This window comes from Rattus rattus, chromosome 1 (assembly GCF_011064425.1).
Source record: "Rattus rattus isolate New Zealand chromosome 1, Rrattus_CSIRO_v1, whole genome shotgun sequence".
NCBI lineage: Eukaryota > Metazoa > Chordata > Mammalia > Rodentia > Muridae > Rattus > Rattus rattus.
The window spans coordinates 39,851,701-39,876,348 of record NC_046154.1 but is presented as its reverse complement, the minus strand read 5'-3'; the positions used below and the strand labels follow the sequence as shown (position 1 = coordinate 39,876,348).

At 47.5% G+C, this 24,648-nt stretch overlaps 1 protein-coding gene and 1 long non-coding RNA gene across 4 annotated transcripts; one reads left to right on the top strand and one right to left on the bottom strand.

Annotated features, from left to right (window-relative positions):
• Positions 1-1,843: 1,843 nt before the first annotated feature.
• P3r3urf (PIK3R3 upstream reading frame) lies at positions 1,844-20,603 on the bottom strand. 2 transcript variants are annotated; one of them, XM_032899640.1, is made up of 2 exons: positions 20,129-20,603; positions 1,844-2,219 (listed from the first exon to the last, which is right to left on the bottom strand). In XM_032899640.1, the coding sequence occupies exons 1-2, from the start codon at positions 20,505-20,507 to the stop codon at positions 2,197-2,199; spliced, it is 402 nt and encodes a 133-aa protein (XP_032755531.1). In that variant the 5' UTR covers positions 20,508-20,603; the 3' UTR covers positions 1,844-2,196. The 2 variants fall into 2 exon arrangements, with proteins under 2 accessions (XP_032755531.1, XP_032755525.1); XM_032899634.1 differs by lacking the exon at positions 1,844-2,219 and adding an exon at positions 19,435-19,571.
• Positions 17,939-24,523, top strand: LOC116898336. 2 transcript variants are annotated; one of them, XR_004387648.1, is made up of 3 exons: positions 17,939-18,025; positions 22,620-22,770; positions 24,403-24,523. It is a non-coding gene; the product is annotated as an uncharacterized LOC116898336 (long non-coding RNA). The 2 variants fall into 2 exon arrangements; XR_004387649.1 differs by lacking the exon at positions 17,939-18,025 and adding an exon at positions 21,210-21,357.
• The last annotated feature ends 125 nt before the right edge of the window (positions 24,524-24,648 follow it).

Sequence of the window (24,648 nt, the reverse complement as noted above, 5' to 3'; positions counted from 1 at the left end):
GTAGGCCTGTAGAGGTCAGAGGGAAGCTTGGAGGGATGGGTTCTCTCCCTCTACCATATAGGACCCAGGGATCCAGCTCAGGTCATCAGGCTTCAAGGCAAATGATTTTACCCAATGTTCATCTCAATAAACAGTGTTTGTTTCTTTGAGACTGAATTTCATGTAGCCTAAACTGGCCTGGAGCTTAGTATGTGATCGAGGATGATTTTGAACTCCTGATCCTCCTGCCTCCACCTCTTAAAGGGTTAGTACATGTGAATACCACCATGCTGAGCTTTTTAAAACTTTTATTTGTTTTGGGGGTGTTTGGAGACAGTAGCTTGCCTTAAGCTCACATACTCCTATCTTAGCTTTCTGAGCATTTTAACACCATGCCAGACTCATTTTTAACCACTCTGAAAGAAAGCAAAGTATATCCTCTTCCAAGTTGTATCTGTTCTATTTCACCCTTTAATCTCAGCACTCGAGAGGCTGAGGCAGGGCTACACAGAGAAAACCTGTCTCCAAAAAAAAAAAAAAAAAAAAAAAAAAAAGTATGTTATCTACTTCCTAACACTTGAAGCTGAGGTAGGCAGATCATAACTTCAAGGCTAGCTTGGCTGCAGAACAAGCTTGAGGATCCTGTCTCAAAAATAACCAAGCAAAACCAGAGCTGATATGGCTGAGGAATACAGTCTGCTGTCTGAGGTCAGTATCCTTTCAGCACCTCACTCTTTTGATTATGTATACAGTGTTCTGCCTGTATATATGCCTGAAGGCCAGAAGAGAGCATTGGATCCCATTACAGATGGTTGTGAGCCACCATGTGGTTGCTGGGGATTGAACTCAGGACCTCTGGAAGAGCAGTCAGTGCTCTTAACCACTGAGCCATCTCTCCAGCCCAGCACCTCCCTCTTGAGTCATCCATTTTGTCCTTCAACATTGATACACAGTTTTTATCAACACTTGAGTTTAGGGTTTTAAACACTTCCCATTGTTTTGTTTTGTTTTAATTTCACTCCTTTCTTTTGTGGGGTAAGAATGCTGCAGTGCATTGTTCAAGTTAAAAGAAACCTTGAGTTGGTTCTCTCCTTCCATCATGTGGGTCTACGGGACCAAGCTCAGGTCCACCTTGGCAGCTCGTGCCTCTCCTGAACCATCCCATCAGCCTCCACAGTCTTTTTGTTTTCCTTAAATGATTGGGAGGGACCAGTGTGTGCACATGTTACACACACAAAGAAAAGAAACTTTTTTTTTTTTTTTTTTTTTTTCGGAGCTGGGGACCGAACCCAGGGCCTTGTGCTTGCTAGGCAAGCGCTCTACCACTGAGCTAAATCCCCAACCCGAAAAAGAAACTTTTTAAAAAATATTTATTTTATTTATATGAGTACACTGTAGCTGTCTTCAGACAACAGCAGAAGAGGGCATCAGATCTCATTACAGATGGTTGTGAGCTGCCATGTGGTTGCTGGGAACTGAACTCAGGTCCTCTGGAAGAGCAGCCTGTGCTCTCAACCACGAGTCATTTTTCCAGCCCAAAAAGAAACTTTTTTTAGTGGTTGGATTCTAAAGAAAGGAAGCCAAGATTTTTTTTTTTGTTTTGTTTTGTTATGTTATGTTTTTCTGAGACAGGGTTTCTCTGTGTAGCCCTGGTTGCCCTGGAACTTACTCAGTAGACCAGGGAGGCCTTGAACTCAGAAATCTGCCTGCTTTTGTCTCTAGAGTTTTGGGATTAAAGACATGTACCACCAAGCCCAGCTAAGATATTTTTAAGTTTTACTTATTTTTATTTTCAGTAAATATTTTGTTTCATTTAAGCAGAGTTACTTCTTTATTTGTGTGTGTGTGTGTGTGTGTGTGTGTGTGTGTGTGTGTGTGTGTGTGTGTGTTTATGTGTAGGCCCTGTCGATAGATCCCCTCTAGTGATGGTTGGTTCTGAACCACCATGTGGGTGTTGGGAGTCAAACTCTGGTCTTGTGCAAAAACAGATGCTCTTAACCACTATGCAGTCTCTCCAGTCCTTGTTTTTCATTTTGTTTCAAGGCAAGGTCCCATTCTGTAGCCCAGGATGACTTGAGGCTCACTGACTTCAAATTTCTGGCAATCCTCCTGTCTCCGTCTTCAAAGTGCTGGGATTATAAACCATCGTGCATGCTGTCTTCTTACATTTTTATTAAAAAAAAAAAAAAAAACAGTAGGAAGAATTCACTGCTTGCTCTATCTCGGTGTGAAGATTTCCTCTGTGGAAAAAGGAATCGTATGTGACACTTCTGACCACGAAGAGTCAATTCTGCCTCCTGGAATCAAGAGTGCTCTCCAGAGAAGACATCTGTGCTGCAGCAGCCATTACCCCATGTGCTTGTCATCAGATCGGCAGCAGGGACTGCCTGGGTGTCTCTGGGCTGTCTGTCACGGACCCTGAACTGAATGGGGCATTCATCACCCAGTTATAGATAGATCAGCTGACATCACGCACAGGCCCCAAGAGCCTATCAATTAGCCCCTGTTGTTTGCTAGCCCTTGTCCAAGCACACAGATACTCTGGCTCTGGTACTGAAGTCCCATCATCAGTCTCCTCCAGCCTCTGAAGAGTGATAAGGCATAGCTTGCTGTCCTCCACCATCCCTCATCTCCACTTGGATAAAGTGTCAGTTAATTAGCTAATGTGAGTAAAAATGTCTGACGCCAATTTAAAAAAAAAAGACTCAGCTAAGCCATTGTACTGGGCCCCCTACCCGAAACTCTTTCCATTCCTAAGTCTGCCCACAAGACTCGCCCTTCAGTCTCTCAGTCCAAAATCTACACAAGGGACCGGTGAGGTGGCTCAACAAGTAAACCAGGCTTGACCACCCAGTTAGATGCCCAGGACCCACACGGTGGGTAGAGAAAGCCAACTTTTGCAGTTGTCATCTGTCCTCCACACGGTGCTGTGACACATGTGCTAATACACAAACACGGACAATAAATAATATAATAAAGAAAAAGAGGAAATCAACTTATTAGCTTCACAGCACAGCACGCCCCCACATTAATCAAATTTTGGGGTAAACAGACCATTGACGGTGTCAACCACCTTCTTGTAAACAATTGTGCAGAAATCATCCCCTTTCTGCTGCACATTCGCAGACATCCCCAGCACTCAACTCAGTCCACTGTGTCTCCATCCAAGTTCTAAAGCTCTAAGAAATCTCTGTTAAGAAAGCTGATCCCCACAGGGAGTCAGAATGACTGAAATACCCCTAAAATACCCAAACCTACAAAAAATTCCCTGCGGTTTGTCCAATGTCAAAACGGGAAGGTGCCCAAGACAAATGTGCATCCCTGCCACCTACCTCCCCTCTCTTATAAGGTATATCCGTGGGATACAACTGGAAATAGCTAACCTCTATCTTAGCGCCCAATTTCCTTGGGCCGCGTTTGGGCGATTCCTCTATGCTCTCTGAGGGTCTTTAGAGAGGGGCTGCAGCGTCCTTGCCCCTGCATCCTATTATCCATTTGTATTCCTAAGGCTCCATCAGCAACAGTCCCTCTGTCAGTTCTTCCAGGTTCCCCGATTGTCCCACTGCAATCCTCCCCCTCCCCCAACCCAGCCGCGGCCCGTGGGATCACTTGAAGACATAATTATGACTCTGTTGCTTCCTGCCCCAAAGTGTTTGATGGCACAGTGTAAATCCACACTGCCTCACTCCACCATCCAAGCCATGCCGACCATCTCAGGCTGTTCCCCTTTCCTCCACTGTGACTTAGGAGTGTCTGCGCGCGGCTTGCGCCCTTCCTCCTGCATTCATGTAAGCCTTTCCTTGCGGCTCAGTGCTTCACAGCAGCGGCTGCTCTTCCTGAGGACCTAAGTTCCATTTTTTACAAAATAAGTCTGTCCTCAAAGGTCTGCCTAGATGGGGCCTCTTCCAGCAAGCTCATCCCTGAGCTCCAGGACATTTTGGTTGTTGTCCCCTTGGGCCTAACTTTGCTTTTTTTTTTTTTTTTTTTTTTTTTTTTGGAGCTGGGGACCGAACCCAGGGCCTTGCGCTTGTTAGGCAAGCGCTCTACCACTGAGCTAAATCCCCAACCCGGGCCTACTTTGCTTTTTATGGTAACTATTATGCTCAGATTTTTTCTTCCATAGACAACAGGCTGGGGACCGAACCCGGGGCCTTGCGCTTGCTAGGCAAGCGCTCTACCGCTGAGCTAAATCCCCAACCCCCAGACAACAGGCATCTTAAGAACATTCTAGCTACCGGCCCTGACGGCACTCAGGAGGCAGAGGCAGGCGGATCTTTGTGAGTCTGAGGCTAGAATGGCCTACAGAGAGAGTTCCAAGACAGCCAGGGATGTTACACAAAGAAACCCTGTCTCAAACATGGTTAGCACAGTATTCAAAGAAGCAGAAGCAGGCAGATCTCTGTGAATCCAAAGCCAATCTGATTTATACAGTAAGCTCCATGCCAGCTAGGATCCTGTCTACAGGAACAACAACAAAAGGAATAGACTTTTTACTAACCTTTGATCTGTAAGTCCACTTCCAAAAAGTAGAAAATAATTAAAAATATAAACAAAATATGGACACACAGATTTTCATCATCACATTAATTTTTTCCATGTATGTTTGTGTGAGTGTGCGTGCGTGCGTGTGCACGTATGTGTGTGTGTGTATGCACGTGTGTGTGTGTATGTGTGTGCGTGTGTGTGAGTGTGTGCGTGTGTGTATGTGTATATGTGTGTGTGTATGTGTGTGTGTGTGTGTGTGGGTGTGTGTGTGATAATCCATGTGTGAGAGTTAAGAAGCTTTGTAGAAATATTTCTTTCATTGCACCCTGTGGGTTCTGAAGCTTGAACACAAATGCCAGTGTCAGACCAACTATGTTACCTGATGACCTGCGGCCACCATTGTAACCGTTCAGTTAATGTAAGCTTTGTTAGTGTTTTATGTCTTGTTTGGTGTTGGTGTTTGGAACTGGGTTGTTAGGCTTTTGCTTGTTTGTTTTAAGACAGGTCTTTTGTGTAGCCTAGGCTGGCCTGGAACGCACTATATATACAGTAGGCTAGCCTCTGATTCATGTGGCTCTGCCTGCCTCTGCTTCCTCAGGGCTGGGTTTAAAAGGGTGCTACCATGTCCCCCTGTGCATGAGAGTTGTGCCTACATGTATGTAAGTGGATCATGCAGCAATGCACGAGTGCTACAGAGACCAGAAGAGAGGGAGAGGGCGGATCCTCTGGATATGGCATATGCTTTTGTTCTGTTCTGTTCTGTTCCGCTTTGCTTTGCTTTGCTTAGGTTCCAGGGATCAAACTTGCAATCTCACCAGCCTGAGCTTGCTTTTCTAGGATGAGATGTCACTTCAGCTACCTAAAGATCGGAACTACAGCCATGTATCCCACGGTTAGCCTTTCATTATGGCCTCATCTGTCTGTCTTATTTGTTCATTCGTTTTTATTATTGTTGTTTGTTTTGGTTTTGTAAACAGTCTCACTGAATATCCCAGTCTGGCCTGGAACTAGCTATGTAGACCAGGCTGGCTTCGAGTTCGGAGACCTGCCTGCATCTGCTTCCTCAGCACTCAGGAGGCCAGGAGCAAAGGCCAGTGCCACCAAACCCCACAACCTTTTTTAGAAAGTACTATAATTTTTTAAACCTCTATTTGTATTACGTGTACAGATGATCTGCCTACATGCATGTCTGTGTACCACATGTATATAGTGCCTAGAGAGGCCAGAAGAAGAGGTTGGATCCCCCAGGACTGGAGTTACAGATGGTTGTAGCTACAATGTGGAGGCTGGGAATCGAACCCAAGTCCTCTGCAAGAGCGTCAAGTGCTCTTAACGGCTGAGCCGTCGTCTCAGCAGCCTCCAAAATTTAGTCTTTATTTTATGTGTGTGCATGTTTTGCCTGCATGTATGAATGAGCACTGAATGTGTGCTTGGTATCACCAAAGGGGGTACGAGATATCTCTCTCTGTCTCTCTCCGTCTCTCCGTCTCTCTGTCTCTCTGTCTCTCTCTGTCTCTCTCTCTCTGTCTCTGTTTCTCTCTCTCTCTCTCTCTCTCTCTGTGTGTGTGTGTGTGTGTGTGTGTGTGTGTGTGTGTACTTTGTTTTTATGAGTCAGTGTTTCTCTACGAAGCCTTGGCTGTCCTGGAACTCACTCTGTAGACCAAGCTAGCCTTGAACTCACAAAGATCCATCTGCCTTTGCCTCCTGAGTACTGGATTAAAGGCATACACCACCATTGCCTGGCCTCCCCCTCCCCCTTTAAGATATAAGAGCTTACTATCGGGGCTGGGGATTTAGCTCAGTGGTAGAGCGCTTGCCTAGGAAGCACAAGGCCCTGGGTTGGGTCCCCAGCTCCAAAAAAAAAGAACCAAAAAAAAAAAAAAAAAAAAAGCTTACTATCTAAAGTGTCCTAGACTAACTGGGAACACAAAGTCTTCTGCTTCATCCTTCTAGTTGTTGGGACCATCTGTATGTGGGTCCTGAGATTGCAAACCCAGGTTTACACTTGCAGAACAACACTGACCAACTGAGTCATCTGGGCCATCTTTCCCAGCCCAGAGTTTTATTTATTTTATTTTATTTTATTTTATTTTATTTTATTTTATGTGTATGACTATTTTGCCTATATGTTTATTTGAGCATGTTTGGTGTCCTCAGAGACAAGAGGAGAGTATGGAACTTGAGTTAACTATAGTTGTGAGCTGTCATGTGGGTGCTGGGGTTCAAACCCAAGCCCCCTGGAAAAGCAGCGTTATTACCCTGTGAGTTATCTCTTCAGCCCAAACCTGCAAAATTTTAGTGGTCCTAATTAGCTAATAAGAATGAGGAGATTCTTTTACTATAGCAGTCTGCCTTGAGCCATGTGGACCTAGAGAAAATGTTTAACGGGTGACAAGTGAAAAGTTAGCAACCCTTCCTTCCTCCCTTCCTGCCTTCCTTCCTCTCCCTCCTTCCTCTCCTTCCTTTCTTTTTTGTCTTTCTTTTTGCTGAAATAGGTCTATGTGACCTATACTATGTGACCTGGCTTTGACCTTGATAGTTGAAGAACAGACCTATTCGGTGTACTAGACTTAGATTAGGGGTGTGTGTGTGTGTGCGTGTGTGTTACAACTCCTATTCCAAGGGATCCAATAATCTCATCTGGCCTCTGCAGACCTATGAGCAGGCAAGTTACACAGGCTCAGAAAAGAAATAGTTTATTTTATTTTAATTTTTGAGACAGTCTATCATGTAGCCCTAGATATCCTTGAACTCGCTGTGTAGACCAGACTAGATTTGAACTCACAGGGATCTACTTTCCTCTCCCTCCTGAGTACTGGGATTAAAGGTGCGTGCCATAGCCCTCAGCCTGAATATATATTTGTTTTGTTTTTACTTTTTGGTTTTCAAGACAGGTTTCTCTGCATAGCAGCCCTGGCTGTCCTGGACTCACTTTGTGGACCAGACTGTCGTGGAACTCACAGAGATCCAAACCTCTCCCTCTCAAGTGCTGGGATTAAAGCCATGTGCCACCTCACCCGGATGATAAATATACATGTTTTTTCCACGTAGAAAGGTTTAATGAGAGAAGAAGAGTAGAGGGGGGGATAAGTAAGGCCGGCCATGAGCACATGGAGGGAAATGGGGGATGGGGAGAGAAGGGACAGGGACAAAGGAGGGCAAGAGAGCAGAGAAGAGTAAGGACAAGAGACATATATATATATATATATATATATATATATATATTTTTTTTTTTAAAGACTTTGAGATTACTGATTTGGCTATGCTGATTAGTCAGTGAGCCCCAGAGATCTTTGCCTCTGCCTCTGCCTCTGCCTCTGCCTCTGCCTCTGCCTCTGCCTCTGCCTCTGCCTCTGCCTCTGCCTCTGCCTCTGCCTCTGCCTCTGCCTCTGCCTCTGCCTCCCTCTGCCTGCCTCCCCATTGTTTGGGTTACCTTACACTCACTCAGCTTTACTGTGGGTGCTGGGGATTGAACCTCAAGTACTCACGATTGAGCAGTCAGCCTTCCTACTAAGTTAACCCCAAGCAACACTTTATATCTTTAAAAACTTCTTCCCAAAGCTGGGGAAATGGGTTCATAAGCATGGTGACCTCAGTTCAAAAACCTCAGAACCTACATAAACAGCCAGGTATGGTTGTTCGCTCACCTGTAACCCCAACACTGTGGGGAAGGGGGAGCAGAGGTAGCTGTATCACTGGGTCTGAATGATAGACGTGGAACCAGTGTCCTCCTCGGGCTTCTGATGCACACAGGCACGCACAGCCCGTCCTTTGTCTTCATAGTCTCACTAGGTTTGGCTTGGAAGTAGCTCAGGCTGGCCGCGAACAGAGATCCAACTGCCTCTGCCCCCAAGTGTTAGGTGCGTGCCACCAAGCCCAGAGTGCCAGTCTTTCTTTCTTAGACAGACTCTGTCACTTCATCACATGATGCCTTTTTTAAAACATTCATTTGTTTGTCTTCTAGTGGGAGAGAGGTTGCTCAAGTACTAAGGCATACAAATGGAAGTCAGAGGTAGGTAGACTTAACACGAGGTGGTTCTCTCTTTCCACTACTACAGTTCCTGGGATCAGACTCTGAGTGGCCCTACCTGCTAAGTCATCTTGTTGTCACCTCCCCCACCCCCCACACACACCTTTTAAAGTAAAATAAAACATAGGAAATGAACACAATCTTGTGCTGAACCCTGATACGAAGATGAACAGGTACCAGCGTCCAACGGATAGTGTTGCAGCCACACAACCGAATCCCGGGATGATCGAAGCTAAAAACTGTGGCCTGCGGCCCGTCTGAAGGAAGCCCGCCTGCCCTTGTGGAGGTCTGTGGGCACATTCTGCCTACGTGCCCCTTAGATGACTGGATATGCCTTGCTGCAGGCAGTGGCTGTTTGCCAATGATCGCTGGCCAGGAGTTCAGAATGAGACTATGTTTTAGGTTATACAAAAGGCATCACCTACAGGAAACTTTGTTTCCTTCTCTGGTCTTCAGCAACCTTCCCCGACTGCATTGCTCCACTCGGGAACGTTGGTCCTAGTATTTTCCCCGTCCTCTTAGAGCACATGTCAGTTACTACCGCGAGAATGCATTACACACAGACCTTTATCCGCACCTCAGCTCCGTACTTAAGCGTGAGCCTCAGTTTTTCTCAGCTATGAGGTGGCGTAGAGTATCATCACCCTCTCTCAACAACCCAATCCCTGTGCTGACATACTATGACCGCAGCCAAAGAAACAGCCTGGCACTCAAACACAATACGGGGAGACACACCTATCTGGCCCTGCTCCATGGTAACATCAGCCTCACCCCAGACAACATTCCCTTTTCAGCCCAAGCCAAGGAACAGCCAATCAGCAATAGGTACTCGTACTCCATCCCATCTCAGGATATAGTAATTGCCAGGTGAGATTAAAAGACCCCGATTAAGGGTTTGTCTACTGGTATAGCCACTGGCGTGTTCGAAACTCAGTTCAGCTGCTCAACAATATGTTACTCTTCCTTCTTCCTACTCCGAAAATAGCACCACTGAAGACCCAAGCTGGAAATCAGCACAACGTTCTCATGAGTTTGGGGTCTTCAAGGCTCATGTGTTGAAGGCTTGGTCCTCAGCCTCTGGCTGGAATGAAGGGACATCCCTGAAGGCATGCTCTTAAGGGAGGTATTAGGACCTCAGTCCCCAGTCCCATTCTCAGGCTTGCTTCTGGCAGCCTTTAGGTAAACAATCTTCTAGGATACACTGAGCGACCACAAGTGCAAAGCATCAGAATCAAGCCCCATGCACCCAAAACTTTAAAGCCGTGATCCAGATCTTTCTTCCTTTTAAGGTTATTGCCCTGGGTATTTTGTCACAGCAACAGAAAGCTGACTAACATGTCTTCTCGCGTCTTCCATTCAGTCCACCACTAAGAGCTGCCACTCCTATCTCTCTCAGAACCATTCCTTTCTTTTCATCCAGAGGCCACCACTGGAGTCTGTTCTGCCAGTCCCCTTCCCTGTGACACTGCCACCCCATCCTCCTTTACAGCTCTCCCTGCCCTCACGCCATCGTCGCTGGGAACCCAACTCCTGCTTTTACTGAAAAACCCTCAGGGGCTGTCAGGATGAAAACAGGTCTTGGCAATTTCAAGACCCCATCATACCGTCCCTGCTTGGCTGTCTAACTTCATCTCTCATGCCAGACCTCACGTGTTGTGGTGTCCTCTTTCTCGACAATGCTATTCCCTGTCACTAACATCCTTCTTTTCATCCCAATTTCCCATAGCATTTAGTCACATATTTAGGCTTAGCTGGGACTTCTACCCCGCCAGGGCTTGGCTCTACCATTCTTCTGAAGGAGGCTAAAGGTTCTCATTACTACTTTGGAAGAATGGTTCTAAATACTGTTCTTAAACTCCCTTCTCCCTCACAACAAACCTTGTCTCTACTTATTCCTATTCCTATTTTAGGATAAGACAAGTGGGATTTGATAAAGTTGAAGAAATGTGCAAAATGGTAAATGGCTAGAGCAGACCTGAACTTCGGTTTATGTGTTTGTTAATGAAATGTATTGTCTTGAATTTGTTTTATTTTCTGTGTATGAATGTTTTGCTTTCGTGTATGTCTGTCCACCAGACATTAAGGAACAGAAGAGGTCACTGGATTTCCTGGAACTGGAATTACAGATGCTTGCGTGGTGCTGGGAATTGAACAGCCAGTGCTCTTAACAGCTTAGCTGTCTCTCCAACCCTGTCTTTCTTTTCTTGTCTCTTGTTTGCTTGCAAAGGAGTTTCCTAGGTTGTCCCAGGCTGGCCCTTAAACTCCTGGGCTCAAATAATTGGTCCTTAGCCTCTGACTCCAGAGTAGCTGTGAGTAGGGTGAACACCACTGCTCACCTGATGTGTCCTTGGCTACAAAGCTTGCTTTGCTCTGGCATGCTCTAGTCAACGTGTGTGTTCCCATGTTTATCCATAGAAGCACACTTCACCACAGACCGTCACACAGTTCTACAGCTCTGTTTCCTGAAATTGGAGCTCCATGCATTCCCTTCTTCCTGCTCCTAGCTGGTCCCCTGCGAGCAATGAGGAAGTCCGCAGGACAAGGTGGGTGGGATTAGTCCTCTCTAGCCAAACTTGTATTTGGGGCAGCTCCTCAGTGGTCTGAAGATTCCAGAATCCTCGATCCCACCAACTTTGCTCACTAATCGGAACCTTCAAAATTTCCCTTCCAAAACATGTCACAGACCTCTAGACCAGTGTCCTGCCTGCTCGTTGCCACTCCTCTCAGACTCTGAGTCCGGAGGGTTTACTGGACATCAGTTTTCTTCTCCCAGTGCAGCCCACATTAATTATCCTGCCAAGGAATTCCCAACTTCTCTCCTACCCTCAAAAGCCTGGATGGAACCAAGGGATTCCTAACCAGGAGGGAATTCCCATCTCAGGTCCCACTGCCTTTAGGTCAGAGCCGACAAGGAGCCGTACTTCCAGCCAGACCCTGGCGCCTGTGCGCCTCCTTCGTCTCCTTCACGGAAAGAATGCCTTTACTAAATCCGGAACGGATTTGCATCACTGCAGCAAGGGAAGGGCTCAAGGATCTCACAAAGCTGTAAAGTTGAGCTGAGGGTGCGTCCATCCCACCCCAACCCCAGAACTGCTGAAGCTGCTAGAAGGCAGTGAGATGTGCACACTGCCCCTGAAACCTGCTTTGTGGTGGTTGCTAGCACCTCTGCCTGTGTTTGAGCCAGACCTCAAGTTGCGCTTTAGGGAGAAGAGAAAAGAAAGATGAGATGAGAGAGAGGAGTGTGCGGGAGGGTAGGAGGGGGAGGGGGGAGCCCTAGTCCAGCACTCCCCACACACACAATTAAGAATTTTTTTAAAGACAGCCATGCCTGGTGGTACATGCCTTTATATTTTTTTAAAATGTCTTTTTTAAATTTGAATTTTACGTTTATTTATTTGTTACTTATATGAGTACACTGTAGCTGTCTTCAGACACACCAGAAGAGGGCATTGGATCCCATTACAGAGGGTGGTAAGCCACCATGTGGTTGCTGGGAATTGAACTCAGGACCTCTGGAAGAACAGACAGTGCTCTTAACCGCTGAGCCATCTCTCCAGCCCAAGAATCTTCTAGTGAGTAGTGGAGCACAGCTTTAATTCCAGCCCTTGGGAGGCAGAGGCAGGCAAATTTCCAAGTTTCAGGCCATCCTGTTCTATAGAATAAGTTTAGGACAGCTAGGACTACACAGGGAAACCCTGTTTCCCAAAACCCAATAATGATAAAAGAAAGAAAAAAGGAAAGAAAGACAAGAAAACTGAGCACTAAATGTAGGGTCTTCTCAGGTCCTCCTAGCAGCTACCTCTAGACCCTTGGGGTGTGGAGGGGTGCGTCTCAGGGGCTGCTACTGTGCTCACAGAGTACAGAAGGTTCAGACTCTCAATATCAACCTTGTCTCTCTTCATGCCTGTCTCAGAATTCCACGCCCCTCATGCTGTTTCTTAGAAAAGTCTTTCCCATGCTGCCTCAGCTAAACTTTTGCCAGTTCTTTAAGCCCATCCTAAAAGACGCCTCTGCCCTGGGCTTGGTGGCACACACCTGTAATGCTAACACTCGGGAGATCGAGGTAGGAGGATTTGCATTCAAGACCAACCTAGCAAGTTCTGGGCCAGACATGACTATGCAGTGAGACCTAGTCTCCAAGGAAAAAAGAAAAAAAAGATCTGAATCAAGACCAGAATCCACTCCTGTGGAGTACCTGGAAGGTGATGGGAAGAGAGATAGTGGCTGTTGTGTGACCTTTGTCACGTCATATTCCCTCTGTAGATCTTGGACTCCTCTCTCACTCTTAGATGGATCTGGGTGAGATGACCTTCAGGGCTGCCTCCGACTCCAGCCCTATAAAACTAGTGATTTCTTGGATCTCTCAGCATCTATAACAGGATACTATCCCAGTGGTAAAGTCTTTAACGCCCCAGGCTACTGAGGACCAGACTCACTCAGAAAGCCTGGAAGCCTCGTTTACAGCCTCCTTTCAACACGTACGCACTGTCTCATGAACACCAAAGGACCCACTCAGGGTCAGCTGGCTACTACTCCAGTCTCCAGCCATCTCCAACAAGGTTCATTCCTCCTCCCCCAACCTCAGTACCTATCACATACCCTGACTGAAGCTCTTCAACCCTTCAGGCTGGCCATTTGGACCACTGTTCCCTAAGTCTCCCATCCATGGGCTCTCATTACCTATTGAAGCCACACAGAATTAATGCTAATCTGAAGCCAAGGCCCTCAGATTCAGATAGAATCTGACTTGCCATTCCAGTTCTGTTACAGCCTAGGCAGGTAATCTTAGACATGCTATTTACCCTCCTTGAGCCTCAGTCCATTAATCTATTAACAGAGCAATGAGGGCTTGAGCGGGGAGGGGCATTTTCCTGTAAAGTGCTCCCTTAGCGTAGTCAAGAGGCCCTGGGTTCAGTCTGTAGAACAAAACTAAACACCAGAGTGACAGTTGTGGACATTTTATAAGATTTATGAAAACACACATCAATGCAAGAATGTCAAGTCGTAAGCATTATTTGTTTGCTGTTTGCCTTCATTCTCTCAGGAAACTATTTAATGGGTTCTTTGGAAGCTAGATATAGAGATATCTAAGGCAGGGTTTCTCTAAACACAACCAGGACTAAATAATTTTAAATGCAGCCAGGTACGGTGGCTCATACCTTTGATCCCAACACTCAGGAGGCAGAGGCAGACAGATCTCTGTGAGTTCAAGGCCAGCTTGATCTACATAGTGAGTTCTAGGACAGCCAAAACTACACAGTAAAATCCAGTGTGTGTGTGTGTGTGTGTGTGTGTGTGTGTGTGTGTGTGTGTGTGTATAAATGTTGTCCTAAGAACCCAATTATAAACTTCAATTAAAGAAGGTTTGAGGCCCAGAGAGGTGACATGCTTTGCCAAAGGTCACACAGCAGGTCTAAATATGTAGAATGGCAGGTAAGGAAGGGCAGGGTATGAGATAGGAGTGTGAGTGGAGGTCAGAGTAAAGACATTGAACTGAATCCACAGACAGGTGACTGAATATGACCTTCAGCTGACATTGCCCTGTTTCCCGTGCCCAGTAGGGCTTGGAATCTGGCTGTCTTTGGAGCTGCTCCTGCAGGAAGTTTGCAGTAGCTTCCCAGAAACACCAGTAAATAAGTCTATTGTTAACTAGTAACCAGCCCCAGAGCTCTGCAAGGGTCCCCATACAACTTCTCCCTCAAGATTAACAATGTGGCAACGCATGCCTTTAACCCAGCATTTGGGAGGCAGAGGCAGAGGCAGGTCGATGCCTGTGTTAGCTTACAGGTGACTCTGTTAGGCTCCTCCCAGGAACCAGCAAAGGTTACAGCATCATCCCCAGATGGGGATTACCATTACCAGCCACCCCCAGATGCAGGCAGCATATAATAAAGCTGCTCATCACCCCAGTTCTTTCTGTTCCCACGTGTACCTGGCTGGTCTCTCCCCTTTTCTGACCTCTACCCTCATGGCTCTGCTCCCATCTGTCTACCTTTACCCCATCTCCAGCCCCTCACTCCCATCCCTTCTCCCAAATAACCCCCTTTATTCCGGATCTGTTGCATAGTGTGATTTCTTAGGGGACACCTTATCATGGGTCTGCCAGGTACCCCTTACCTCATTTTGTTTCATAATAGTGATTCTGAGGCCAGCCTGGTCTACACAGCGAGTTCCAGGCTGATCGGGGCTACATAGTGAGAATTTGTCTCAGAAACCAAACACATAAACGTCTCCTTTCTCGTTTACCATCGATTTATTTTATTATTTTTGTGGTTTTGAGGGACAGCCCTTGAACCACGTGAGCTGTATACATTGCAAGGCTCAGGTTAGCTGGCTCCTTTGGATATCCAGCTCCTTCGAGAACCGCCTCAGACAGATGCCCTCAACAAGATTCTCTCTCATGATCCTTATTGTGGGACTCTGAACCCCATTGTACCCCTAGGGCACAGTCTGCACCTAAGAGAGACCCTAAGAAAAGCCCAAAGTATGTTTTGTTTCATATCTTTTCAAAGAAGGTAGTCTGACATAGGTTGTTGACCTGCAATGTAGTCAGGGGCCTCCACTAACCCCAGGGAATGTTTTGGCTTTTTTTTTTTTTTTAATTGTTTTGATTTTGATGGATTTATTTTGAGACCAGGATCTCACTGTGTAGTCCTGGCAGACTTGGAACTTGCTACATAGACTGGAGGAGCGTGCTCCCACACCAGGCTTGTTTTGTTTTGAGACAGGGTCTCCTATAGCCCAAGCTGGCCTCAGATTCACTATATAACTGACTCTGGCCTTGAGCTCCTGATTCAGTGCACTGAGCTAACCTCCAGCAATGTCCTTGGCTGAGGTTAACCCAACCACGGGGAAGCCGAAAACACCAGGAATGGTGTCAAGTAGTGACCAGGAGGGTGTCACTACTTGACATCCCCACACCTTTTTTCATTTTTCATTTTCTCTTTTTTGAGATGAGCGTCTTGCTACGTAGTTCAGGCTGGCGTTAGACTCATGATCTCAAGTGACTTTCCCGCCCAGCCTCCTGAGTCCTGCGACTCCAGCTGTGTGCCACCACACCCAAGTGTGGTTCTTTCTTTAGGCCGTGCCATTGTTTTTATAGTTCCACTCTGTCTCCACCTGCAACGCTTCCCCTGTCTTCATGGACAAAGTCTGCCTCTGTCCAGTTTATTGCAGGGTTATCACTTCAGCCTGACCTCAGGCACCCAGGGTTGTCTGCCTGTCCCCCTGAGCACACCCAGGGCTGTCTGCCTGTCCCCCTGAGCACACCCAGGGCTGTCTGCCTGTCCCCCTGAGCACACCCAGGAGCTGCTTCTTGTCTCTGTGGCAGAAAATGTGGCCTGGGCATCCACCTGACTGTGGGACTTCACTGACACCTTAAACTTCTAATTTAAGCACAGTCTAACGTGTGGGGGTTGGGCATGGGGTCTGAGATTCAGTAGATTGTCCAGCCTCTACCATTTTATCCATTTTATAGTAAAACTCTGTGAACTTTATGAATCCAGAATTACACGACCTTCTGTGTGTTTAATGAGTGTTGTTTGCTGATGTGGTAACGACAACCAGTGCCCACTTGGCCTTGGTTTTTGTGTTTATTTCTTACAAGTTGCAAGTCTCAACTCTGGGCTGTCTTCTGCGGGTTCTACTAAAAGCAGGAGGAGGAGACAGCTAAGGGAACAGAGATTTCCACTCGTCCGGGGACTACAGGCAACCCACTGCTAAACCCCAGCACTCAGTCTACCCTCCAGAACCTGAAGGCAGCAGCAGAAGTCAGCTCTCTCCCAGTCCTTTCTTCCTACTTGCCTCAGAATCCAGTGGAAGAGAGTTGAGTGGGAGACTGGTGTTGCTGAATGGGTAACTGGAGAGGGAGGGTTAAGGACAGGGCGAGGAGCCAGGGGAGGGAACACAGCCATTCCCCAGGGAGTTCTGTAGCCTTCCCCAGAGATGAGGAAGGAACAGAGGCCGGAAGTGGGGGTGTGGGTAAGAGCACTGGTAAGGGTGGGGTGACCAGTATTGCATTGTGGGCCTGGAGCTGGTTTTCCGGTGATTGACCATTAGTGACAAGGGAACTCCAGCCTCCTGCCCCAGGGACTGTCTGGTTCAGCCAGACCCTATCCTTTGACTGTTTGTCCTCCAGCCTGAGTCAGACTCCCAGAAAAAACTGATTTCAAAAAGCCCCTTCCTGTGAGGGGTCTCTGGCCCAGAAAGGAAGGAACCAGGACTGTTAAAGCATCGTGCTAGGGTTTAGGGTAAAACAAGGGTGCCCAGTCCAGATCTCAGAATGTTCCCTGAACTTCATCATCCCTGAAGAGGATGACGTGGCCCGGGCCACCTCCCAGGAGCAATCTGGACCCCCTCCTCCAGCCCTTCCGGCAGCACAGTTCTGCACAGCGCAGAGCTGAAGCTGCCAAACCCGATTTTCCGGTGGCTGCCCAAGGCTGGCTAGAGCAGGAAGCCCTCCTCCTGGCATGGACCCCTCAGGCTACCGTTCTCCTCCCCCTCACCTGATTCCCTGCCTCGGCTGTGCCTTCTGCACCTGTGCCAGCTGTCCCAGTGTGCCACCACTTCCTCCTCCACCTGCTCTCCATCTCCCCTGGGCTGCTTCCCGAGGCACCATAAGGTGTGGGCCAGTGCTAACCCCCTCTAGGATTCAATCTCCTCAGTCTCCAGATGGAGAGCAGTGGCCTTCCCACAGAGCAGACTCAGGGGAGGGGTCTAAAAGTGGAAGTGAATAGCAGAGCGCCCGCGGTTTGCTGGGTGGGTCGGCGGTGTTGGGAGCACAGCTAGGGAGTGAGAAGGAAGCGTTGCTTCTGGAAATCTCTAGGTAGAATATCTGAAGTGAAGGGGGGTGTGCTCCCTCCGGATTCCTTATGTTACCTAACCTTTGGGAGAAGGAAGAAAAGAGGGAGAGACAGACGTCCTCCTTGAAGCTGCTAGATTCCCAGCGTTCTGTCTCCCATTGAGGAAGGCCTCTCATTTTGTCTTCACCTGTCTTACCTCCAACGTGAACACCTCCCTTAAACACAGCAAGCACTGACGCTACAGACTGAGAAGCCCAGGCCCCCGGGAGAGGCAGACCAGACAGGTCCACTCATCTAACCCAGGCCCCACAGCTCAAACCCCCTCTTCCAGGCTGGGGATCAGCCCTGTCCTCAGCCTCCAAAGAACTCTGGTTGGATGAGAGCCGCTGAATTGCACCCAATCATCCGGCAGACCACCTAAACTGAAGGAGTGGGTACTCTCTGGCTGTTGCTATCTCTGAGAGCCTGGAGGGGGAGGAGAATTGGGAACCTGGAGGAGGAGGGGTAATGGAGGAGAAGTCATTGCAGATGGAGCTAAAAATAGCTAGAAGAGATGATGTCATCGAGTTCCCTCTGCTTATCAACCCCCTCATACACACGCATAGAAACACACACTCAAAGACACAGATACACAGAGACAGAAGGAAAGGCATGTATATGCACACACTGCACACAATAATATTGGGGAGGGAGACATCTGGGCCTCAGAGCTGAAAGTCAGGGAAGTCTGGTGAGTGTGTCTATGCGTGTCTGGGTTTGCACGAGTATGATTGCACGTGTCATGTCTGTATACTTGTGAACTTGTGTACTTATGTGTGGGTGTATGTATGTTTATGTCTGTGTAGGGGCATGTTTCCTGCCAAGGGGCGGCTGGGTATCTATCGAATTCTTGCTAGTGCTGACCTCTGCTTATAGATCATGTGCCTGGATACATACATTTGCTTCTTATGTTGTAGACCCGTGAATTCCTTATATTTACATGTCAATATTTGTTTGTGGACTATGTCATGTGTTTGTATGTACAGAACCCCTTATGGACCTTGGACACCAGTCCAGCCACCTTCTAACTGATAGTAATGTCCAGTAGCTTGTTTCCTTCACAAGGAGCCCAGCACACCCAAGAACCAGTGTAACTGCAAATTGTCTGCCCCAGCCCTCAGCCTTCCCCTCAGGATCCCACACTCTGGCAAGCTTAGAGTAGATGTACATAACTCAGTTTTCCTCTAAGAGACAAATGATTTTAGTTAGACTTCTAAAACCCGGAGGATAGGCCACCAAAGGTCTTAGGAATTACCCCCAGCCCCCAACTCTCACACTAGCCCATGAACATACAAATCAACACATCAGAGACAGAGACCCTCATAATGTTCCTTCCACTAGACACAACCTCATGGAAACCTATTTAAACCCGATGACACATGGGCACGCATTCAGAAATCCAAATGGAAAATCCCCAGGCCAGACAGAGTGCAACACCCTCCCCTTTTCCTGGGCTCAAACTCAGTCTTGCCCCACCCCCAAGTGCCCCAGCTCAGCAGGCAGTCCTGGAAAACGCTGACCTCAGAGGATGGCTGGGGGGGCTGAAGGTGACATGTCCTTCTCCTACACTAGCCATTCTGAACACCCCTTTTCCTGCAGGCTGCCCCCTCCCCCTCCTGACCTTCATTCTCAGCTGAGCCAATGCCATTATGGTTTGTCTCTGCCCTCTCAGAACGCTCCTCAGGCTCCCACAGCTGACAGCTGAAGCACATTCAGTCATAAAGGCACACTGGCCACATGTGCCATAATGTTCCTGTTCTGTCACAGCTAGCAATCACACCTACACCCTGACCAGCACCGTGTACCTCATTCTAGAGCACTCGTGGGGTTCTGTCTTTCATCCGGTCTCCTTTCTGTGCCTTCTTGTCCTCTCCAAGATGCCTTGTGCCCATGGGAGTGTGAGGCAGGAGAGCCCCTTATCACAGGGCAGATCAAAACACTGAGGACAAAGATGGGTTTGTCTGGCTGACCTTGTCCTGTTCCTCTACTTCGCTGTGGTCCACAGTGATCCTTGCTGCTGTCTCTTAAGTTTATCCCTAAGCGGATCCACCCCCAACCCTACCCTCATGGCCTGCATAGTTGAAACACTTCAGAATGGGGTAAGACGCTTAAGCAGAATGACTGTATTTGTTGTCCACCACCAACAGCCCTCTGGAGCAGCAGGTCAAGTGCAGGCCAAGCTTCTGGGTGTTTCTAGAGGATCAGAAAGCCCCTAGGTTGACAGAGGTGTCTGAGAACTGGAGACAGGAAAAAAGGAGGGAAAGTATTATTTAAAAAAAAAAAAAAGGCATATCTGGAGGGTGGGAGATGGTAAAGTGTTTAAAGGACCTGAAGTTAATCTAGAATCCAGATGAAAAAGCTGGGCATGGTGGTCCACGCTGATCAATGCCAGCACTGTGGAAGCAGAGACTCATGGACCCCTTCTGTCTCTTAGCCATTCTAACCTACTTGACAAACTCTAGGCTAATGTCTCCAAAAAAGGTGGATGTCCTTTGGCCTGCACATGCGTGCATGTGCCTATATGCATGTGTACATGCACACCGAAGAAAAATAGGCATTCGCGAAAACCCCACTGGCCCTTGCACTCACCCATTCCCCCATGCCCTCTAACTCAGTCGCAGTCCTGACATAGTCCACTAAAGCGCTCATTATCTGATGATGCGTGCCTTTAAAACCCAGCTTGGGTGGAGTTTCCCAGGTTGTCCTTAGAGTACATTAAGCAGGACAGAATGCTTCTGTTCTTCAAATCCCCTCCCTAAGTCACAGATTCCCCAGCTCCGTATTCCCCACTAACCTTGAGGTGAGAGGATCCACACACTGGTGGTAGTGTCCGTGTCACTGATGTTTGTGGCCACAGAAGACGGATCAGTGGCAGTTGGGCCTCGGGGTTTCTGCCGGTATGTCCTTCGGCTACACTTGAACATCTTGGGACACCGGCGCCTGGGTCCACCCATACCTGGCCTTCGGTAGGGAGAGCTCATGCCCCGAGGCCTAGGGGCTCGAACAAGCTGAGAAGGCCCCATGACTGCAGAGAGCTCCTGAGGGGCTCTGCTGGCCAAGATAACTGAGATCTCTATGACATACGAAGCCTGCCTGAGGGTGGTGCTCTTTGTTACAGGTTTGTCCCATCCCCCACCCAGACACAGCTCGGACTTCCTCACAATCCTCTTCATGAACTCTAGCCCAAGAGCCCAGCAACCACAGAGTGGTCCCTTGGTGAAAGGGGCTTTGAGAAGCGGAAACAAATCACTTGTTTTGTTATAAATTTACCCACATTAACAATACTAAGAATGCTTACCAAGCACCTACTGTGTGTCAGACACTAAGCTGAGTATGTCACAAAATATGATTTCATTAAATTCCCACCACAGACCTATGCAGAAATTCTAATATTACTCTTACTCCTAGAAGTCAATTTTCAGTCTTCCCAGCAGTACAAATACTAAAGCAGGGTATAGTAGCACAGGCCTTTAATCCCAGCACTTGGGAGGCGGAGGCAGGTGGATCTCTGAGTTCGAGGCCAGCCTGGTCTACAGAGTAAAGTGCCAGGACAGCCAAGGCTACACAGAGAATCCCTCTCTCAATAAAAGAAAAGAGAAGAAAAGAAAAGAAAAGAAAAGAAAAGAAAAGGGAGGACAGGGCACCAAGGGAAATCGAGGTATTTAACGCAAACATTTCCCCTAAAGTATATCACAGCTTTCTTATATAATAATAATATAATATAATAATATAATATAATATAATATAATAATAATATAATATAATAATAATCAGCACAGCTGGGACTATTTGGGCCAGGAACTCTACCACCACCATCATCACCACCAACAACAACAACACAAACAAAACAAAAAAAACTCTAAAAAACGCGAATGCAAAATAATGATTGTAATTAGACTGCTGGGAAAACATCGGTTTATAGGAGCTAGAACATGTTTCTGAGGACAGAAAGTCCTACTCAACAGACCTCCGCTGGAAATGTACGGCAGGCACTCAGAACCTTCACTTCTGTGGACATCCTCTGTGAGTAATTGCAGAAGTGACACAAGAACTGGTCTCGTGGTCACAAATGAATGTAGCGACTAGGTGAATCCAGGGCTATGGAATCTGAGTAATGGAGTTTGACAGTGAAAGGAAACCAGCTTGGTGAGGTGTAGTCACAGAACTAGAGGCAGCTGAGGGGCCGAACCCAGAGCGTTCGTGTTCATATTTCGCTGTTCTGCGCTCATTTATTTATTTATTCAGGTCATTTGTTAATGACCAGGAACATGGGAGAATGTGGACACCCAGGGCTCTTCCTGAGATGAAAGAGAAAGCCTTATGGATAAAGGGGAAGAGGCTCTAACTCCGGCTTCCCCGGGCTTGTAGGAAGCAGACAGGAACGGCAGTGTCTACCCTGCCCTCTGAGAAGCTGAGGAACTTAGGATTTGCCCATTTTCCCACACCTCTGTCTCTTTTCTGTCAATCTCTCTGCACCTTGGAGCCTCGCCATCCCTTGCTTTGACCTCGTTAACTTTTAGCCACTATACCTGTGAACCTCTGTCCTTATTCAGGCTCTGGGCCCAAGTCTCCTCCCTGGTTCTCCATGGATGTCACTCTCCTACCTCCTTAGAGACTCTGTGTTTAAGGTTGACTGACAGGTTGAGTTCTGCTGCTACCACTCACAAGTTATCTGGCCCTAACAAGTCCTTCAGCTTTCTGGGCTTCTGTGTTTTCCCCACATTTAAAATACAGATTAAAAAGAAAGTTTAAAATGGGTGTGGCAGCATACTCCTATATACCTAAAACCCACCAGGAGGTGGGAGGCCAGCAGCATCAGGAGTTCGAGGTCATCTTTAGCTTCATAGAGTCAGTGGCCATGATGGCCAACTTGAGACCTACAACAGCAAAAAACGGAACCCAGCCAAATAAACAGACAAAACCAACTTAGAGCGGACAAGCAGTCCATTTTATAGGTTTGTTGTGCAGAAAAACAAAACAAAAAATCCAAAGCACGTTGCTCATTTAAGGCATTCATTTAAGCCGTCTGGAACGGCTCTAGCTGGCCTGGAACTCGGAGACCCACATGCCATTGCCTCCGGAGTGCTGGGATACCAGGCACTGACCGTCAAGCTCAGCCCATTTGTTTCCATTTCAATGGGATCTCACTTCCTCTTGGCCAGAGGGTTTTAAACTTATAGGATCAAACGATCTTCTTGCCTCAGCCTCCAGAGTAGCTGCTAATGTAGGCATGTCCCACTGGCTTCTCACCTGTAATAGTATCTGCTTTCTCCCTGTCTCTACAGCTGCCTCCTTCCACTCAAAAATAACAAACTAAACAAAAATCCACTTCCGGGCTGGAGAGATGGCTCAACAGTTAGGAATGCTTACTGCTCTTGAAGAAGACACCCAGCGCCCTCATTGGCTGGATCCAATCATCTGTGACTCCAGCTCCAGGTGATCTGACGCCACTTTCTTTTGACCTCTGTAGGCACTTGTGAACACACACACAAATAAAAACCCACTTCCTTGGGTGTCGTGGCACAAGACAGAAATCCCCCCCAGTTCGTGAGGTGGAAGTAGAAGGAAGATCACTGCAAGTTCAAGGACAGCTGAGGCTACACAGTGAGTCCTACACAAGCCAGGATTACATAGTGACACTGTTTCTCAAGAAAACAAAAGTCAAGTCATAAAAGTCAATCCACTTCCTCAAGTGACAGAGCGTTTGTCTCTGGTATGCAAAGCCTTGGGTCCAGTCCCCAGCAGCGCACACACACACATGCTCTCTGCCGTCATCATCCCTCCCCTAAATCCATCCCATAATCACTCTAGTGCTGCTCTCCGTTCTGACCTCTTAGTGCTCCTTGCTGAGTCAACTATTATCTCACACAGACCAGGAAACAAAGACCGAAAAACAAATCTTGGCCGAGTAGCGGGGTGGGATGGTGCATACCTGGAACTCTAGCGTTAGGGAGGCTGAGGTAGGATGAGCAATAATTCCAGTTAGCTGGGTGTGGTGTTTCACACCTGCAATCCTAGCGCCTAACACAGTCCTTCTACTTCAGTTGTCTGAGTTTGAGGCTAATCTGAGCTACAGAGTGAGACCCCTTCTCAAAAGAAAGAAAGCCAGATTGGTGACTCACACCTATGGTCCCAGCACTCTGGAGGCAGAATCAGGCAGGTTTCTAAGTTCTAAGTTCAAGGCCAGCCTGGTTCTCTCTCTCTCTCTCTCTCTCTCTCTCTCTCTCTCTCTCTCTCTCACACACACACACACACACACACACACACACACACACACACACACACACAAAGGAGAAGAGATGGCTCAACCATTAAGAGCACTGGCTGGTCTCACAGAGGACCCAGTTTGATTCCCAACACTCACATGGGGATTCCTGTCTGTAACTCCAGTTCTATGAGATCTCCTCTCTTCTAGCCTCTGGACTGGGTACACAGACACACATCACACAAAACATCCATACATATTAGATAGAATTTCAATTTAAAAATAAATAAAATAGTCAGACACAGTGACATATGACTTTATTCCCAGCATTTGGGAGTCAGAGGCAGGCAGATCTCTATAGGTTTGAGCTGGCCTGGTGTACATAGTTCCAGGACAGATGGCCAGAGGTAGCTAGTGAGACCCTGTCTTGGAAAACAAACAAACAAACAAAACAACAAAATCCAAATAAATAAACAAATAAAAATTCCCAGGGCCCATACAATTAAGAAATTACAGAACCAGAATTTGAGCCTCTGGTCTGAATGGCTGGGGAACAAGGATTGTGAAGAACCTCTCAGCCAGGAGGAGTGGAGTGAGAAAACAAAGAGGGAGCCCCAGAAAGGACGGCTTGGAACCGGGGGACCAGTGTCTCCTTTGTAGGCCCACAGTGCCACCTGCTGGTAGAAGGACCAGGGCCATACACTGGATTCCAGAACACGGAGATGGGGGAAAAAAGAAGAAAAGGGGCGTGGCAAAGGATGAAGTGAGGGGGCTGGAGAGATGGCTTAGTGGTTGAGGTTGCAAAGGACCCTGGTTTGATTTCCAGCACCAACATGGTGGCTCACAACTTCTTATAATTTCAGTTCCAGGGCTCCAGGGGATCTGATGTCCTGCCCTGAACTCCGTAAGAACCAGGCTCACACATCAGAGATATGCAGGTAAAAGGATATAAAAAAAGGAGGAGGAGGAGGAAGAGGAAGAGGAAGAGGAAGAGGAGGAGGACCTCAAGGTCTTGTAGGTTTTGTGAAGGAAAGAGAAAAAAATAACCATTTCCTGTTCTGAGGTGAGAACAGAGGACCATGATCATTTCCTTGAAAGTGTGTGTGTGT